Consider the following 19,700-nt stretch of genomic DNA (forward strand, 5'->3'; position numbering starts at 1 on the left):
CCATGTTCCTGATCTTAAGGGAAAAGCTCTAGGTTTTTCCCCATTGAGAATGATATTCGCTGTGGGTTTTTCATAGATGACTTTTATCATATTGAGGTATGTACTCTCTATCCCTACACTGTGAAGAGTTTTAATCAAGAAAGGATGTTGTACTTCGTCAAATGCTTTTTCTGCATCTATTGAGAGGATCATATGGTTCTTGTCCTTTCTTTTATTTATGTAGTGTATCACACTGATTGATTTGCAGATGTTGAACCAAACTCGCAGCCCAGGGATAAATCCCACTTGGTCGTGGTGAATAATCCTTTTAATGTACTGTTGGATCCTATTGGCTAGTATTTTGGTGAGAATTTTTGCATCCATGTTCATCATCTTGTTTCTTGAGAAAGGCTTGTATTGCTATATACTTTCCTCTTAGGACCGCCTTTGCTGCATCCCAAAGGTTTTGAACAGTTGTGTTTTCATTTTCATTTGTTTCCATGAATTTTTTTAATTCTTCTTTAATTTCCTGGTTGACCCCATTCATTCTTTAGTAGGATGCTCTTTAGCCTCCATGTATTTGAGTTCTTTCCGACTTTCCTCTTGTGATTGAGTTCTAGTTTTAAAGCATTGTGGTCCAAAAATATGCAGGGAATGATCCCGATCTTTTGGTACCGGTTGAGACCTGATTTGTGACCTAGGATGTGATCTATTTTGGAGAATGTTCCATGGGCACGTATTTGAGTTCTTTCCAACTTTCCTCTTGTGATTGAGTTCTAGTTTCCAAAGCACTGTGGTCTGAAAATACGCATGGAATGATCCCTATCTTTTGGCACCAGTTGAGACCTGATTTGTGACCCAGTATGTGATCTATTCTGGGGAATGTTCCATCAGCAGTTGGGAAAAATGTGTATACTCTTACTTTAGGATGGAATGTTCTGAATATATCTGTGAAGTCCATCTGGTCCAGTGTGTCATTCAAAGTCCTTGATGATCTTCTGCTTAGATGATTTGTCTATTGCTGTGAGTGTAGTGTTAACAACCCTTACTATTATTGTATTATTATCAATGCGTTTCTTTGCTTTTGTTATTAATTGCCTTATGTAATTGGCTGCTCCCATGTTAGGGGCATAAATATTTATAATTGTTAGATCTTCTTGCATTCAGTTCTGGATAAAGACTGCTCTGAGTGTATAAGGCACAGAGCCAGAAAGTGCAGGGGGCATGGGCTGGTGGCAATGGGAGCGCTCATCTCTATCAGCTGTTGGATAGACCCTTTAATTATGATATAGTGTCCTTCCTCATCTTTTATTACAGTCTTTAGTTTAAAATCTAATTTGTCGGGTGCCTGGGTGGCTCAGTTGGTTAAGCGACTGCCTTCGGCTCAGGTCATGATCCTGGAGTCCCGGGATCGAGTCCCACATCGGGCTCCCTGCTCAGTGGGGGGTCTGCTTCTCCCTCTGACCCTCTTCCCTCTCATGCTCTGTTTCTCATTCTCTCTCTCTCAAATAAATAGAATCTTAAAAAAATAAAATAAAATCTAATTTGTCTAACATAAGGATTGCTACCTCAGCTTTCTTTTGATGTCCATTAGCATGATAAATGGCTTTCCACCCACTCACTTTCAATCTGGAGGTGTCCTTAGGTCTAAAATGACTCTCTAAAATGACCAAATATCATATGAGCAGGTCTTGCTTTTTTATCCGATCGGATACCCTGTGTCTTCTGATTAGGGCATTTAGCCCATTTACATTCAGAGTAACCATGGAAAGATATGAATTTAGTGCCACTCTATTACCTGTAAAGTCACTGTTTCTTTATATTGACTCTGTTCCTTTCTGGTCTATGTTACTTTTGGCTCTCTCTCCGCTTAAACGATCCCCTTTAATATATCATACAGGGCTGGTTTAATGATCACAAAGTCTTTTAGTTTCTGTTTGTCCTGGAAGCCTTTTTTCTCTCCTTCTATTTTGAATGACAGCCTTGCTGGATAAAATATTCTTGGCTGCATATTTTTCTCATTTAGCACCCAGAATATATCATGCCAGTCCTTTCTCGCCTGCCCCGTCTCTGTGGATAGGTCTGCTGCTAGTCTCATGTTTCTACTCTTATAGGTTATGGACCTCTTGTCCTGAGCTCCTTTCAGGATTTTTTTTGTCTCTGAGATTTGCAAGATTCACTGTTATATGTTGAGTTGTTGACCTATTTTTATTGATTTTGAGGGGGTTTCCCTGCGCTTCCTGGACTTGAATGCCTGTTTCCTTCCCCAGATTAGGAAATTCTCAGCTATAATTTGCTCCAGTATACCTTCTGCCCCCTTCTCTCTTTCCTCTTCTCCTGGGATCCCAATTATTCTAATATTGTTTTGCTTTATGGTATTACTTACCTCTCGAATTCTCCCCACATGATCCAGTAGTTGTTTATCTCTCTTTTCCCCTGCTTCTTTATTCTCTGTCATTTTGTCTTCTATATCACTAGTTCTCTCTTCTGCCTCATTTATCCTAGCAGTTAGAGCCTACATTTTTAATTAAATAGCCTTTTTTTATTTCAACTTGATTAGATTTTAGTTCTCTTATTTCTCCAGAAAGGGATTCTCTAGTGTCTTCTCTGCTTTTTTCAAGCCCAGCCAGTATAATCGTATTTTGAACTCTAGTCCCAGCATCTTACTTATTATATCCATACTGATTAGGTTCCTGGCAGTCAGTACTGCCTCTTATTCTCTCTTTTGGGGTGAGTTTTTCCATCTTGTCATTCTTGCAGAAAGTGGTCGCTTTTCTATTTGTAGGATCTAGCAATTCTTCTCTTAGATCTCCGGTTTAGTCTGCAGGTGCTCAGAATGATTTGATAGCTATCTAGCTGAATTCCTAAGGGACCAGACAAACTAAGGTCTCCTACTTCTCACCATCTTGGACTCCTCACAAATGTGATCTTTTGATATTGTATAATGGACTGTGTGTCAACATCTAGAAGATTTCCATAACTCAGTGGACAAGTGATTCCCAAAAGAACAATAACTATGTCACAAAATCATCTGTGGGTGAAAGATGCAGTCAAAGTGCAAGAAAGACCAGTGGATTTTATTTTATTTTTTAAGATTTTATTTATTTATTTGACAGAGAGAGAGAATGAGAGAGACAGAGCATGAGAGGGGAGAGGGTCAGAGGGAGAAGCAGACTCCCCGCAAAGCAGGGAGCCTGAAGTGGGATTCGATCCCAGGACTCCAGGATCATGACCTGAGCCAAAGGCAGTCGCCCAACAAACTGGGTCACCCAGGTGCCCTAGACCAGTGGATTTTAATGTAACAGAGTACAACAGATTCACTGACATGGTTTGAGATCAATCCACATTGCAACCTATCTTTACGAAACAGCCACTTGTCAAATATCAAAGAATATCATCCCCAATTATCTAAAAAGACTGTTAAAATGTTCCTCCCTTTTCCAACTGTGCATGTACATGAACCTGGATTTCTTCATATGCTTTAAACAAAACAACATACAGCAGTGTATGGAATGCAGACACAGAGGTGAGCATCCAGCTGTATTCTGTTAAGTCATCCATTTGAGATTTAGGAAAGTGTAAAGCAAATGCAAAAATGGTTTTCTCTTGCTTTTTAAAGCACAGCAATTTTTCATTCAAAATGTTATTTATGTTAACATGTAATGCCTTTTTACTATTATTTTAAATGAACTGATAACTATTTCTTAAACTTCTCAATTTTGATTTCTATACAGTAAATAGAGATAATATACTCTCTCTCTCTTTCAAATAAATAAATAAAATCTTTAAAAAAGGGGGGGGAGGCGCCTGGGTGGCTCAGTCATTAAGCGTCTGCCTTCGGCTCACGTCATGAGGGTCAAGGCTGAGATCGCGCCCCGAGTCAGGCTTCCTGCTCGGTGAACCTGCTTCTCCCTCTCTCTCTGCCTGCTGCTCCCCTGCTTGCGCTCTCTCTCTTTCAAATAAATAAATAAAATCTTTAAAAAAAAAGAGAGATAATATAGTTCACATAAACAAAGGGAGTGTTCTGTCCAAAATAAAAATTTAATCATATCATCCCCTTGATTAAAATCTTTTAAAACCCTTCTCAGTTTTCAGAATAGAAATCCAAACACCTTGCTTAAAATGGTCCATCAAATGTCTGATTTAACAGTATCTTCCAAAAAACTTAATATGCAAAACTATTTTACTTCAAGAATTCTAGAAAGTTACCCCTGACACAAGAGTGCACGTCTGTGTTCAAGGATTTCACTGCAGAATTACCACAATATTGAAAATATAAATGGAATCTAAATGTGCAACAGTGGAATCTAATGAAATGTATCATGGTATATCCATAGCATGTTGCAGAATAGCACACCGAGTAGAATCCCAATTTGTAAAAAGGTCAGTAAATACGGGTCTTTTGGGGTATGCCTAGTAAATTTCTGGAAAGACATCAAAATGCCAATGAAAGCTAGTTTAGAAATTAGAAAACATTTTCTTTTAAGAGTTTTATGGTTTTGCCTTTACATTTAGCACTTTAATATATCAGAAAATTATTTTGTATGTGGCATGAGATAGGAGGCCTAATTTATTTCTAATTAAACAGCTAATTGCCATAAGACTTATGCTAAATGGCCAATCCTTTCCTCACAGATTTGAAATGCTGATTTTATCCTATTAAACTCCTCATGTATACATGGTACTGATATAGGACTGCATCTTGTTCCACTAAATTTATTCTATTTCAGTGCCAACACCAGATATCCTAAATAAGTATAGCATTATAATGTATTTTGATATTGGGAAGGTCAACCCCCCCAATTATTCTTTTTCAAAACATTTTTTGACTGTTTTTGCATTAATATTTTTCTAGACAAACTTTAGAATCAGTGTGTTTAATTCCCAAACTATACTAAATGTATGCATTAGTTTAGGGAAACATGGTATTATTTATTTTTATTTTTTATTTTTTTATTAAAGTACAGTTGACATACAATACTACATTAGTTTCAAGTGTACAACATAATATCTCACAACTCTATGTTATGCTATGCTCAGTACAAGTGTAGCTACCCTCTGTCATCAAACAAAGGGAAACTTGATTTTAATAAAATAGATTCTCTCCATTGAGGAATATGACATGTTTCTACTTATTCTTTTTTTTCTGTGCTTCAGGAATAAATTTCTTGTCATTCAGCGCTAAGTTTATGCCAGGTATTTCCATTTTTATTAGTATTGTAGAAAAGATATCCTTTTTTCATTGTATTTTAAGACTGATATTGCTGGCCTTTAAGAAAGCTACTGATTTCTACATACTTAAATCTGGCCACCTTACAGAAATCAAGTATGGAACTTCACATAGCCATCATCACCTGATTTGGCTTAGGGTCCTGTGTACCAGCAAAGGCCATGTGATAAGATAACATAGCTGAAAAGTGCAGTGAAATAAAACCATGCTGTTCTTAATTCACACTGCATTCAGTTCTGGATAAAGACTGCTCTGAATGTATAAGGCACAGAGCCAGAAAGTGCAGGGGGCATGGGCTGGTGGCAATGGGAACGCTCATCTCTATCAGCCAACCAGATTGTGTAAAAAGGATACCAAATGTTCCAATTTTCCAAAGTACAAATGAAAGCAACTGGAATCAATGTTAGAAATATACATTACCTCCTCAGGAACTCCAATTCGCTTCGCTGGGATTCTCATAAAGGAATTTCCAAATAAGTTTTTTGCCAAAGGACCATAGTTGTCGATAGCAGTTGGGGAATAAATAACTCCCTAAGTTTAAGAATAAAAAAAGAACAAAATAAAGTACATAAAACTAAATTTTAAAATGACAAAGACATCAAGGCAGTCATTGACCAATGCCAAAAAGTGGGTTAAGTTTAATTAGAAAAGTCAACATTTTTTTTTCTTAAAGATTTTATTTATTTGACAGAGAGAGACACAGCGAGAGAGGGAACACAAGCAGAGGGAGTGGGAGAGGGAGAAGCAGGCTTCCTGCTGAACAGGGAGCCCAACGCGGGGCTCGATCCCAGGACCCTGGGATCATGACCAGAGCCGAAGGCAGACGCTTAATGACTGAGCTACCCAGATGCCCCAAAAAGTCAACATTTCTAATATTAATTTTTCTCAATATCCTCAAACATGATTACAAATGGATTCTCTGAATGCTCATTTTGTCACCCCTTCTCTCTTAATAGCCAGCCAAGCCCTACATTTTTCCTGAAAATATGTGTTTTTCCAAAAACATAATTAAATGGATAGATCAGAGGGGCACTTAAGTAGGAAAAGGGGGATAGGGGAGTCTATTCTATCTTCCACCAGGTTTCTCTGCTTTATGACAGAAGCCTGGGCTGTGGTTCCGTGAGACTTAGAAAATGCAATGTTTTCATTATGGTGAAATCACAGATAAAATATTTGAATCCAATATAAATAAACTAAAATTTTAATTGTTTGGGAATTCTTTTATTTAGCTTTTACTAGCTTTCAAGTATGTTGCCAAGACATTTTCTCTTCACTTCTAATCAATCTTTAACTTGGAATTAGACCTTAGTTTTTTTCTCTCTCCTAATGAAGCATTAATGATACACCAAGAAATAACAAAATAATCTGGCAAATATTCATTCTGTAAAGCAGTGGTTCTCAATCTTCACTGTGCATTTGAATTTCCTGGGTGGCTTTTAAAAAAACAGCAACATCTAGACTCCATAGTTTAGAGTCAAGCTTACATATCAATATTTTTTAAACATTTCATCAATAATTCTAATATATTGTCAAGATTGATAATCATTGGCTTAATGTAACCTTCTTGACAGTCTAGTTGTAAATCAAAGCATACTTCTTTCCAATTTTATCTATTTTTAAAAGCCAATCTTTTTTAGTATGCATGCATATTAACAAATACCTCCATCGACAATACAAATGGAATCAGAAAAGCACAATTTGTCAACAGCTTTCATACGGAACAGTTACTTACAGGGGCAACACAGTTGATCCTTATTCCACTGCTGGCCCATTCCACAGCTAAGGATTTGGTGAGGTTGTAAACCCCTGCTCTGGCAGCTCCACTATGCCTTTAAAAGACAAAACATAAAAATTACAATCAGCTTCCACTGAATGTTTCTCTTGTTAACTAAACTGACAGGTATGTCAGTGACCTGTCAGACCCCCACAGACATATTCTTGTTGAGTCTGTCTTTTGGAGTCCTTGTCTGAACAGTGGGAAAGAAGTGGGTCCTTCAATGTTAAAGCCAAAACACAAAAACACAGCTCTCTGATAGTCAAACAAACCTTACATTGCAGGCACACATAAGACCCTCCAAACACCATGACCATAAGAGAAATATTTTGAAGATCTTTTATTATGTAGAAAAAGTGAGAAGTTGGTAATTTTGAGGGTTACAAGTGTGGTTATTTTTTAAATCAATTTTAGATGATAAGGGATAAGAAATTTATATATTGGGCTAAAAATAGTATCAATAGAATTTCTAGACACACCAAAGTTGAAGTAAATTTTAATACATTTCCAGATAAGTTCAAAATAGTTAGGTCTGCATCTAGAGGGGGTCTTATGCACAAGGTACAGATACACTGTGGCTTAGAATTTCTAATTATAAGGTCGTTGGCACCAAGTATGTGAGAGCTGGGGTCAGATCCACCACTCACTAGAGAAGACCTACAGAGTCCAACCTTCTTAAAGAAAACCCATCTCTGTCCCAGTGTTGGCTGCAGCAACCCTGGTGGGACTCCAGGCAGCAGCCAACTATTTTGTCAGAATTACCCAAGTAACTCCATCACCATCAGATATGGCCACAACTTCTGTTGCTACTGCATCCAGCAGTCCTGGGTTGATCTACAGGACACGTTCCCTTGCCCTGCCTACTGCCACCAATGCTAAGAGGGGTCCCAAAGCAACATTCAGCTGGGAAGGAAAATGGAAATTGCCAGGCTTCTCCACAACACAAGGAGCAAGAGGAAGGGGCAGGAACAGACATGCTTATGTAGAAGCACAATCAAGCCCTGACCCTCTTCTGTGAGGAGGACCTAGAGGTGTTTGTCCCCTTGCACTCAGTGCCCTGATCACCAGGGCCACCACATGAGGTCCTGCCTCTCATCATAGGAAAAGGCTCAGCAGTATGTTGAGCCCCTGAAGAAGCAAGTGGCAGACGTTCAGAAACTGGTAACCACCCAAGAGAGAAAGCCACTAGAACTGAGAGACAGCAGTGGAAAACCAGAGACAGAAATTACTGAATTTCGGCATCTGAACCAATTTGTTGAACATGAGCAAGAGGCAGATGAAGAGCAACAGAATATGCCACTCCAAAATATGATAGTAGGAGCTCAGGACATGCCACCCAAAATATGCTGTTTTGATATACTATTTTGAGCTGTATACACTTGAAAATAGCAAATGCAGGGAGAAGCTTTCTCTGAACTCCCCTTATCTGCCTAAAGATAGACTGGGTTCCACCAAAAGGAACTCAATTACCATAAATCCCCTCCCCAAGGGTTTCATCAACCAGGGAAGATTGCCTCTGGTCACAAGTATAAAGACTAGAAGTTGACACCACAACCCAGAAACACTCTGTCACAAACTACCATACTTCCCATCTATTCTTCCAAGGGGCCCATGCATCTTTCCTAAAAATCATTTACTCTCTTCTATGAGGCCTCCATCTCTCCTCCCTTTCCTTACTAAGATAGTGGTTCAGTCTGAGTTCTAAGCCACTCAGGGAAGCTACTTATTTTCCCCTGGGTTTCTCCCACATATACATGATGTATACATATGAATAAAGTTGTTTGTTATGGTCTTGTTAACTTCTTTTATTACACAGGTCTCAACTAAGAGCTCAGAAGGGTAGAGGGAAAATTCTTTTTCCTCCCCTACATAGTTTTCTCAAGCTTCACAGTTGAAGAGAAGGACATTCAGCAGAAACTTAATGCAAACATAACAGCATGTTCAGACTACATTTCCATACTCAAAGATCTACCAGAGAAGGTGACGGAGAAGGGTGTGATGTCAGAAGTGAAATTGCTGGTGAAGGTCAAGAGCATCTGCAACAGGTGTGAGAGCCTGAGGCCCCTGCTCTCCATCCTTTCCAGTTAAGGAAAGAAGGATGCGGTCTTCCTCCATGGTATTCAGCTCTGTATAAAGTTATTCGAGAACTGAAAGAAGTTCCTCTGGATCCCAAAACAGCAAATCCTAATCAGCTGATCTCTGAGGATAAAAAACAACAATAACAACAATATAATAACCCCCCCCCAAAAAACTGTGACATTTGTGAAGAAAAAAGCAAAGAGTTCATCCAAATCCAGAGACTTACAGCTTATCTAGTACTTTGTTCTGAAGGGCATTCCTGGATGGTCCAGGTGGATGAGAAGCCTGAATGGACCAACGGGGTTTGTAAAGACTCCCTTTCCAGAAAGGGAAAGTGGTTCCCATCGGAACAGAATAGATGCTAGACAATCCAGCTTTGGAGTGATGACTAGGTCACATGAAGTGCTGTTCCAGTCACTCTTCTTCTAAAGGAAAAGCCCAGAGGGACTGACATTTGAACTGTGAGTTGACTGAGATTATATGTTACCATTTCCATGACAAGTCTCACAACTGTTCTTTCAATGACCAATTTCCTTAAGTACTAAGGCCTTATTTCTGTATCAGACATGATTTAAAATCTCTTACAATCTGTGCAGGAACAGATTATGAGTGATAAACTGTCTTGAAGGCTGTCACACTGCTTCATTTTCTTCCTCTAATTTATAAACAGGAGGCAGAAGGATGCACAACTCTTCAGTGAATATAGCACTAACCAATGTTTTCAATGCATCTACAACTTAAACACATAAAATCATACAATATACGCTCTTATTCATCAGGCCTTTTTCACTCAGAATAATTATTTTGAGATTCATCCATGTTGTTGCATGAGTTAATAATTCATTATGTCTTATTTCCAAGTAGTAGTCTGTTATATAGATATACCACAGTGTGTTTAGTCATTCACCCACTGATGGCATTTGAGTTACAAACTGTCCATGGGAGACATGAGTTGCTTTTTTGACCTATCTTTTGCCCTCATAATTATTTTTTTTAAGAGTTTATTTATTTATTTGACAGAGACATAGAGAATGAGCACAGATAGGCAGAGCGACAGGCAGAGGAAGAGGGAGAAACAGGCTCTCCACTGAGCAGCGAGCCCGATGTAGGGCTCGATCCCAAGACCCTGGGATCATGACCTGAGCCCAAGGCAGACGCTTAACCGACTGAGCCACCCAGATGCCCCTGCCTTCATAATTACTGACAGTGACCCAAAAGATCAGCAGCTCAGACCAAACCCCCCTGCACAGATGTAATGAAAAATAGACTAGCCTCAGACAACATTAAGAAAAATGTGCCAAGACAGCAATACAACTCAAACATACACACAAGATATCCAGATAGCCTTTCAACAAATCAAAAGATGCTCCACTGAGAATACCATTTCTTGACCATCGGAGTTGTCCAGAAGTTGACAACACACATTTTGGGTCAGGCTCTGGGGAACACGTACTCTCATACTTTGCTGGTTGGAAAATACCTAAAAGTATGCATTTACCCTTCACCTTCACCTAGCAATCGCACTTCCAGGATCTACCCTGAAGATACAACTCTACAAATATGAAATATGTACAGTGTTATTCACTGCAGAATTATTTGTAATGCAAAATGTAGAAACAATACAAATCTCTATTAAGTTTGAGCTATTACATGCACTTGAAAAGAGGAATATGAAATCTGTAAGTCCATAATAGTGGTATACCAAAAAATTTAATAATAATAATGATAATAATAAATATATAAAGAAGGAAATTTTTGCAGAAAAGTCTTTTTATGGAAGAATATCAGCTAATAAATACAGAAGCAATTATGAAACCAGAAAAATCAACATCTTCTCACCCTAATGTAATAAGTGATTCAGGTAAGAATCAACAATGTTTGCAAAATCACAATGGCAAACAGGATATTCATGCAGTGCCAAAATATCACCCTGCAGGTTACAGATTACATATTACTAATAAAGGAATTCAGGTCACTGTCTTACTTGGTTAACAGGTTATCTCTGGGATGAGAAGGTATAGAGCACTCAACTTTGTACCTTATACAGTTTTATATATATGTAAAAACTAGCATGCTTTGTTTTTATAATGCTAAGATAGGTCTATTTCATAAGAAGAAATATTCTATGTTGGAAAATTTTTAAAAAATTTTAATAAAAAAAGGGGAAGGAATCAGAACTTATAAAAGATATGAAAGAAATCAGCAAAATGAATTTTTTGTAAATCAGACTTTTTAACAGCTAAACGTGTGGTTTTCAAGTAGCTTCCTGGCACACTGTTTTTCTTTGTTCTTTTAGATTATTACTAAAGAATCTACTGAGCCAGTAGGCTAAATTAGTTCACTGATTGACTTTTTTTTTTTAATCTATTTCCAACATAAAAATTTACCAAAATCAGAATAAGAGTCAAATATGTCAAACTCCATTATGGAGTAACAATTTAGCAGTTCTGTCTAAAATTGAAGGTATATTCACAGTATTCAAATCTAAATTAATCTAAATTCGTTTCATTTCCACATGTTAACAAAAAAGATCTCTCCAGACAATGATGACCAGTTTAGTGACATCTGGATTAGGGTTACTGGATAAAATATAGGACATTCAGTTAAACTTGAATTTCAGATAAACAACAATAAAAAAATTTTAGCGTAAATATGCCCCATGCAATATTTGGGACAGACTTACAATAAAAAATTAATACGGCCTCTTGTTTTATTTCCTTGGTAAATCTGGAAAGCCTATTATGCATGGTAATGTTTTAGAAGTACATTTTTAAAGTTCAAATAAAGGGCAATGCTAAATATTGAGATCGAAACTCATTACAGGATTAAGGATTGTGACTTATGAAATTTTCTCCACCCTACTCCCCCCTATTCAGAGGACAAAACCCAAAGACATAGGAAAAAATACATATACATTAAGTATGCTTACACAAATCCTGGAAATCCATTTCTAGTAAGGATAATAATATTGACAATAGATCCTCCATGCTCTTTCATCCAGGAGTTGTAAACTGTAGGAAACAGACCAATGACAATCATATGAAATAGTGACATGACTCTCTTCTCATACACTGTCCCAGCATCTTGCTTGCTATTTTAAAATTTTAATTTACATTTCCTTTTTATAAAAAGCCTGATTGAATATAATTGACATACCATGAAACTCATCCACTTTATAAGGTGTACAATTTAATGATTTTTAATAAATATACAGCGTCATGCAACCACTATCACAATCCAGTTTTAGAATACTCCATCACCCCCAAAATGTTCCTTTGTGCCCATCTGCAGCCCAAGCCATCCCCATGCAAACCCTCATCTACTTTCCATTTATATAAATTTGCCTTTTCTGAACATTTCATATAAATGAAATCACACAATATGGGGGTTTTTGTGTCTGGCTCCTTTTACTTAGAATAATGTTTGTGAGGTTCATCCATGTGGTAACATGTATCAATAGTTAACTTTTTCTTGCCGAATAGTATTCCAGTGAATAGATATGCCATATTTCATTTATCTATTAACCAGCAGATGAACATTTGGATTGTTTCCACTGGTGGGGGATGATGAATACAAAGTGTTGTGTAGACATTTTTTTTTTTAGATATTTATTTGAGAGAGACAGAGAGAGAGAGAACGAGTGCACAAGCAGGGAGGAGGGGCAGAAGAGAGTGAGAAGCAGACTCCCAGGGAGCCCAACACAGGGCTCAATCCCAGGACCCTGGGATCATGACCAGCTGAAGTCAGACACTTAACTGACTGAGCCACCCAGGCGCCCCTGGACATGTTTTTATTTCTCTTGGATAGATGCTTAGGGATGGAACTGCTGGGTCATATGGTAATTGTATGTTTAACTTTTTAAGAAACTGCCAAACTATTTTCCGGTGTCTCCACTATTTTACATTTCTACCAGAAAAGCATGAGGGTTCCAGTTTCTCCATACTATTATTGCCCGACTTTTTTTATTATAGCCATTCTAGTGGGTATGAAGTGATATTTCACTGAGGTTTTGATTTGCATGTCCTGAATGACTAATGACTAATGGTGCTGAGAATCTTCTGATGTACTTATTAGCCACTCATGTATCTTCTTCGGTAAAATATCTATTCAAATCTTTTGCCCGTTTCTTAATTGGTTTGTTTTCTTAACATTGAATTATAAGAGTTCTTTTTATATTTTGGAAACAAGTCCTTTATCAGATGTGATTTCTCCCAGTCTATGGCTTATCTTTTCATTTTCTTAATGTTGTCTTTTGGATGTTGTCTTTGAAGTATTTAATTTTGATTAAGTCACATTTATCTTTTTTTTTTACTTTGTGCATGGTATGCTGGACGGTGTATCTCAGGACTCTGAGATCCTTAAGCCAAGGTCATAAAGATTTTGTCCTTTATTTGCTTCTTAAAAGTTATACAATTTTACTTTTTGCATGTGGATATCCAACTGTCCCCATACCATCTGCTGAAAACACTATCATTTCCCCATAGAACTGCCTTGGCCCCTTTGGCAAAAATCATAAATGCAAGGGCTTGATCACAACTATAAGGGTTTATTTCTGGACTCTCAAATTTGTCCAAAAGATCTATACATCTATCCTTCTGCCAGTACCACGTTGTCTTGAAATCAAGAAGTATAAGTCGTCCAACTTTCCTGTTTTGCCAAACTGCTTTGGCTATGCTGAGTTCTTTGCACTTCTACATGTATTTTAGGATCTGCTTATCAATTTCTGCAAAAATAACAGGGACTGCATTGAACCTACATATCAATTTGGGAAGAACTACCATCTTAGCCATATTGAGTCTCCCAATTCATAAACATTGAATGTTTTTCCATTTAGTTTTTTATCTTCTTTCACTTCTGTCACAATATTTTGTAGTTTTTAGATACAAGTCTTATCCTTCTTTTGTTAACTTAATTCTTTAAGTACTTTCTTTTCAATTCTTTTTTTTTTTTTATGGGGAGACAGTGGGAGTGGGGGTGGGGGGTGGGGTGGGCAGAGGGGCAGAGGGAGAGGGAGAAAGACTCTAAAGCAGGTTCCACACCCTGCACAGAACCCTACACAGGACTCGATTTCATGAGAGCTCATGACCTGAGCCAAAATCAAATCAGACACTCAATTGACTAAGCCACCCAGCCGTCCCTCATTCTTTAAGTATTTTAACCTTTTCAAAGCCCCAATTGATATTTAGCCATCAACTCTATTCATACAAATCAAGACAATGTCAGATATGTACCCTCAAGATTCACTTCAATAGAAATCTAATTTTTTGAATGTAAAGGCCAGAGAACAATGCAAGACCTATTCCTATTAAAAGCTTAGACAAAAATAAGAACACGTTCCCAGTATTACTTAATGCTTTCCAGTGAATTTCTTACCAGTGCTTTCCAGTGAATTTCTTACCAATTCATAATATATAACAGAAAAAGGAGGTAAATCCACTGGAAAAGAAGACATAAAATATAGTATTTTGGGGCTCTAAGACAATTCTTTCATATTATTTTCACATTGTTGAAACTGGGATATGTTTTACAGTTGGTGGCTTCTTAAGATACCAATAATACTGTTTGTACTTTCTTAGTAGTATATAAAATGATGGTGCATTTCACCAAAGATACATTGAGTGTATCTTTGACTCAATGAAATACATTATTTATTTTTAGACAACATGATTGTGTAGCTAAAACATCTGAAAGACTAATTTCAAAAACTGTTAGATAAAGATACAAATTACTAGATAAAGCTACAAAATCAACTTGAAAAAATAATTCTTCCATAAACCAACAATAATCTAGCTGAAAATAATTAGGGACAGAGTCCATTTAAAAAAGCAGGAGTCAGGGCGCCTGGATGGCTCAGTCAGTTAAGCATCTGCCTTCAGCTCAGGTCATGATCCCAGGGTCCTGGGATCAAGCCCCACATCAGGTTCCCTGCTCAGCGGGGAGTCTGCTCCTCCCTCTCCTTCTGCCCCTCCGCCTGCTCGTGCTCTTTCTGTCTTTCTCAAACAAACAAAATCTTAAAAAAAAAAAATAGAAGGAGTCATCCAAAATATCTAGGTATAACCTTAGTAAAAAAAATATGAGAGGGGCTCCTGGGTGGCTCAGTCAGTTAAGCGTCTGACTCTTGATTTTGGCTCAGGTCTTGATCTCAGGGTCATGAGTTCAAGCCCTGTGTTGGGCTCCATGACCAGCATGGAGCCTACTTAAAAAAAAAAAAAAAAAAAGATTTGCATGACAAAAACCACAGAACTTTGCCAAAATATATAAAATAAGAATACATTAACAGAAAGATGTGCCATGGTGCAGAAATAATATTTCAACATATTGTCAAATTATTGATAGGTTGAACACAATTCCAATCAAATTCCCCACCAGGATTTTTGAGGAAAAAACCTAAATATAAAATTCATCTGAAAGAATAAAAGGTCATGAATAGCCCAGAAAAGTTTGGAAATGAAAATAAATAACTATGTGCCATATCAAATATCTAAAAAAAAAAAAAAAAACCTTTAAAAAAAGAAAAAAATAAGTTTATTTAAATTACCCTACACAGACTTTCTGCTTCTGGTTAAATAGTACTTTATATTAGAACTCTGAAATCAGGGGTGCCTGGGTGGCTCAGTTGTTAAGCATCTGCCTTCGGCTCAGGTCATGATCCCAGGGTCCTGGGATCGAGCCCCGCATCGGGCTCCCTGCTCATCGGGAAGCCTGCTTCTCCCTCTCCCACTCCCCCTGCTTGTGTTCCCTCTCTCGCTGTGTCTCTCTCTGTCAAATAAATAAAAATCTTAAAAAAAAAAAAAAAGATGTTAGGGGATATGAATCAACAGGCAGATGAAGAAATACACTGGGCAACGTCCTGAACAAAGAAGCTTCTGCCTCTGTAGAGCTTGAGACTTGACAGGGTGTCCCGTGAAAGTGTTCTGATTTACCAACCCTGTACTTTTATGTTTTTATGGAGGCCTCAGTACGTAGTTCGGACTGATTAAATCACTGGCACTGGTGACTGAGTCAACTTTTAGCCCCCTCTCCTTTGCCTAGAAATCAGTAGATAAGACTGAGGTCCAACTCTCATCAAGGTTGGTTCCCTACCAACTAGCCCACACCCATCTTTACAGGATTTCCAAAAGTCACCTCATTAACATAAACTCAGTTGTGGTTGAACAGGACTTGTTATGAATAACAGACACCCATTTCACCTGTGTGGCCCTGAAGCCTTTTCAGGAATTAAGACAAGAGACCAAATATTATAACAAAAGATTCTCCCATTGCTCTTATTGCTCAGGAAATTCCAAGAGCCTTGGAAACTATGAACCAGGAACCAGAGACAGACCAAAATATATACTCATTACAAATCACAACATCACAGTCTTTAATGATTATGGAACTACCACGTTATCCCTGACTATCTACCTGGACTTTTTATGTGAGGGAGAAACAAACTATCTTATTTAAGTTCCTGTTTTTGCAATGGTCTCTACACTGAAATAGCCAGCCACAACGAATATAAAGCTTTATACTACTAGTTAGATAAAGCTGAAAGCTGGGAATGTCTGCAAAATTTTGACTTAGAGATATTCAGAATATAAAGCCTAATCCATATTAGGGAGAAAACCCTTTGGGTTGGAATTATACTCGTTCTGTGGTTTTCATCATAAAAATGTCTTTGATAGTTTTTAACAAAACACTTGAGTTACTCAACCTCAGGAGTTGAATGTCACCACCTATGAAATATAACTTCCAATCCAATGATATGCATGCATGCTAATTAGTTGTTAGTCAGAAAGAATGTGGACTCTGTCTGGCATTCTCCCTGAAGATTTGACAAGTTAATGAAAAGTCCCTTACAACAGATTTAACAGATTCATTTCTTTAAAACTAAGTGTGAGAGTTGTTTTTTTTTTAATATCAGGAACAACTTTGTAGCTATATCTTTGTACAGATTCATAATAATTTTCTCATGATAAATTCCTAGAAATAAAATTATAAGATCAAACCATACCCATATTTTACAAATATTGTCAAATTACTATCCAGAAATGCAACAATTTACATTTCTGTGTTGAATGCGAGTAAATCAGGGTAGTACGTGCTGCTGACATGGGAGTTTCTGAGCCCCCAACAATTCTCTTTCAAGATTCTCTATGATCTAGGGGCACCTAGGTGGCTCAGTCGGTTAAGTCTCTCCTTTCGCCTCAGGTCATGATCTCAGGGTCCTGGGATCAAGTCTGGCATCAGGCTCCCTGCTCAGCGGGGAGCCTGCTTCTCCCTTTCCCATTCCCCCTGCTTATGTGGTCTCTCTCTTTGTCAAATCAATCAATCAATAAATAAATAAATAAAATCTTTAAAGAAAAAAAAGATTCTCTATGATCTTTAAATAAAGAATCTTGACTTTTTGGGGTACTGATCATACTCACCTGCTTTGCACATGTAGAAGGTGCCTGTCAGGTTGGTCTCAATCACAGCATGCCATCCCTTTGCACTGATGTGTCCTGTAGGAGACGTGAACTGGCCTCCTGCATTGTTTACCAAAAAGTTGATCTTACCATAAGTATCTAAGGTGGATTTGACCAAATTGTTCACCTAAATAAGAATGTTAAAAGTAAACTAGTTAATAACCTAACTTGCTACTTGGACTGACACCTAACTCTAGGAGAAGAAAGAACTTGCAGTCTGTCACAGTAAATGGTATCAGTAACAGTAACTGAAATCAGGTTAAAATTAACACTAAGAAATGACTTAAAAGGGGCACCTGTCTGGTTCAGTTGGTACAACATGTGACTCTTGATCTTGGGGTTGTGAGTTCAAGCCCCATGTTGGGTGTAGAGATGACTGATTACTTAAAAATAAAATATTTAAAAAAAATAGAGAAAAGAAATGACTTAAAGGGGGAAAGGCACAAAAAGTAATCTTGCTTAGACCACATCCTTGCTTAGCTTCCTTGTTTCTTTCCATCCCCTCCCCCTGGAGGTAATACACTCAATAAATCATTAGCAAAAGAATTTCTTTTACGGGATCTGCTTCTAGTTAACCTCATCCAAGACAGCCACCATAGGAACATCTGAAGCACAGGTTTAGGAACCACTCCTGTAAATAAAATGAATGAATAAATGATACAGACATTTTTGCATTACCTCCTCTTCTTTGCGGATGTTGCATTTTATGGGAGTGACCTGAGCCTGGTTGGTGGGGGGCAGGCTGGCCTTCAGTTCATCTGCAACAGATTTTAATCTATCAAAGTTGCGAGATGCAATCACCACACTACACCCTGAAAAGAAAACAGTCCAAGAATAAGTAAATGTGCTTTCACTGGTTGTCCAAAAAAAAAAAAAAAAAAAAAAAGGTCAGGAAGTGTTTCATGTGTACCCATAAAAAAAATGAATCAGGACTTCTGCCTCTGGTTAAGATGGACCATCAGTAACTGAGTTTACCCTCCAGACCAAAACTGGTCTGGACTAAAAAACTGGTCAAAGTATAATGCAGGATGGTTTTCAGGCACTGGACATGGTAGCATGGCACAGCGATCTCAGAGAATGGAGACAAACAATGTGAGCCCTGTGATCATTCCAGCACAGGGAGGAGGAGGAACCCTTTCAGACCCCCAGGAAGAGATGAAGTTGGGAGTCCAGGGAGGCCAAGACAGCACTGGAAATAGTATCCCAACCAGGCAAAACCTTGTTTGAAGGGGCACTGGGTAAAATACTCAGAAGGGCATGGTCTCAGTAGTGAAGCAAAATTAGCCCTAGATGAAAGGCCGTTCAGGTCAACATTTAACATATAAAGTATCAAACTGCTTCCAAGTAACTTAATAACGGAAGTAACAACTTCTGTGATGCAATTAACACAGAACAAAGCTCAAGAATATTTAAATGAATATAAAAATAACCAGCGTCCAACAAGGTAAAATTCAAATGTCTAGCAGTCATGTAAAGGAGCAAGTAAATACAACCCATAATGAGGAGAAAAGTCAGTTAATAAAAACAGAACCAGAAATGGCAATGATGATATAATTAAATAAACCAGTGACAAAGAGAAAAATATTAAAAGTCTTCCCGCGTTTCCTCATTAGGTAATACACATAGGATGGATTCATTTTAAACACAACTATAAAGAATTCCATAGCATGTTTCCACAGGTCTCCTTGTTCCCTACCTCGAGCACGTTATCTTTGATTCTAAGTCTTCCCTTTAGTTTACAAACAGTGGTTTCATCTTTCAACGTGTCTCCAGCATTTCTCAGAAAGAACTCTTCCTTTTCCCCCGCGGTTTCAATGTCGCCCACATGTACAGAATCTTGGCTTGGCAAGTCCACGTCTCCCAGCCCTGCCTAATACCTCCCGGCTCCCGACCCCAGGTCACACCGGTGTGTGTCTCTGCGGACCTAGGATCTAGGTAGCCTGACCCAGGGGGGCTGCTCACGTACCCAGCTGCAGGAGCTCTGTCGCGATGGCCTTTCCGATACCCGTGGCCCCGCCAGTGACGATGGCCAGTTTGTGCCGCAGCAATCCAGGCGCCAGGAAGCTCTTCCACTCGCCGCAAGAGCCCATGTCGGCCGAGGGCCTGAGTCCGGGAAGCGCAGAGGTCACTCAATCTCTGCGGCCCTCCTGGTGCGCGGGACCAAGGGCCCTGCCCACGTGACCGCCGGGGG

The 19,700-nt window shown here is 38.3% G+C and overlaps 1 protein-coding gene across 2 annotated transcripts in view; it reads right to left on the bottom strand.

The window, feature by feature from the left end:
- Positions 1-19,677, bottom strand: part of PECR (peroxisomal trans-2-enoyl-CoA reductase) — a 29,668-nt gene extending 9,991 nt beyond the window's left edge. For both annotated transcript variants that reach the window (XM_027591198.1, XM_027591196.1), the window contains exons 1-6: positions 19,476-19,677; positions 18,188-18,321; positions 17,471-17,636; positions 11,992-12,073; positions 6,942-7,038; positions 5,630-5,740 (exon numbers count right to left, since the gene is read on the bottom strand). In XM_027591198.1, coding sequence (XP_027446999.1) covers positions 5,630-5,740; positions 6,942-7,038; positions 11,992-12,073; positions 17,471-17,636; positions 18,188-18,321; positions 19,476-19,599 — 714 coding nt within the window. In that variant the 5' untranslated portion in view covers positions 19,600-19,677. The remainder of the gene's footprint in view (positions 1-5,629; positions 5,741-6,941; positions 7,039-11,991; positions 12,074-17,470; positions 17,637-18,187; positions 18,322-19,475) is intronic.
- Positions 19,678-19,700: the final 23 nt, after the last annotated feature.

This window comes from Zalophus californianus, chromosome 3, assembly GCF_009762305.2.
Source record: "Zalophus californianus isolate mZalCal1 chromosome 3, mZalCal1.pri.v2, whole genome shotgun sequence".
Classification (NCBI taxonomy): domain Eukaryota; kingdom Metazoa; phylum Chordata; class Mammalia; order Carnivora; family Otariidae; genus Zalophus; species Zalophus californianus.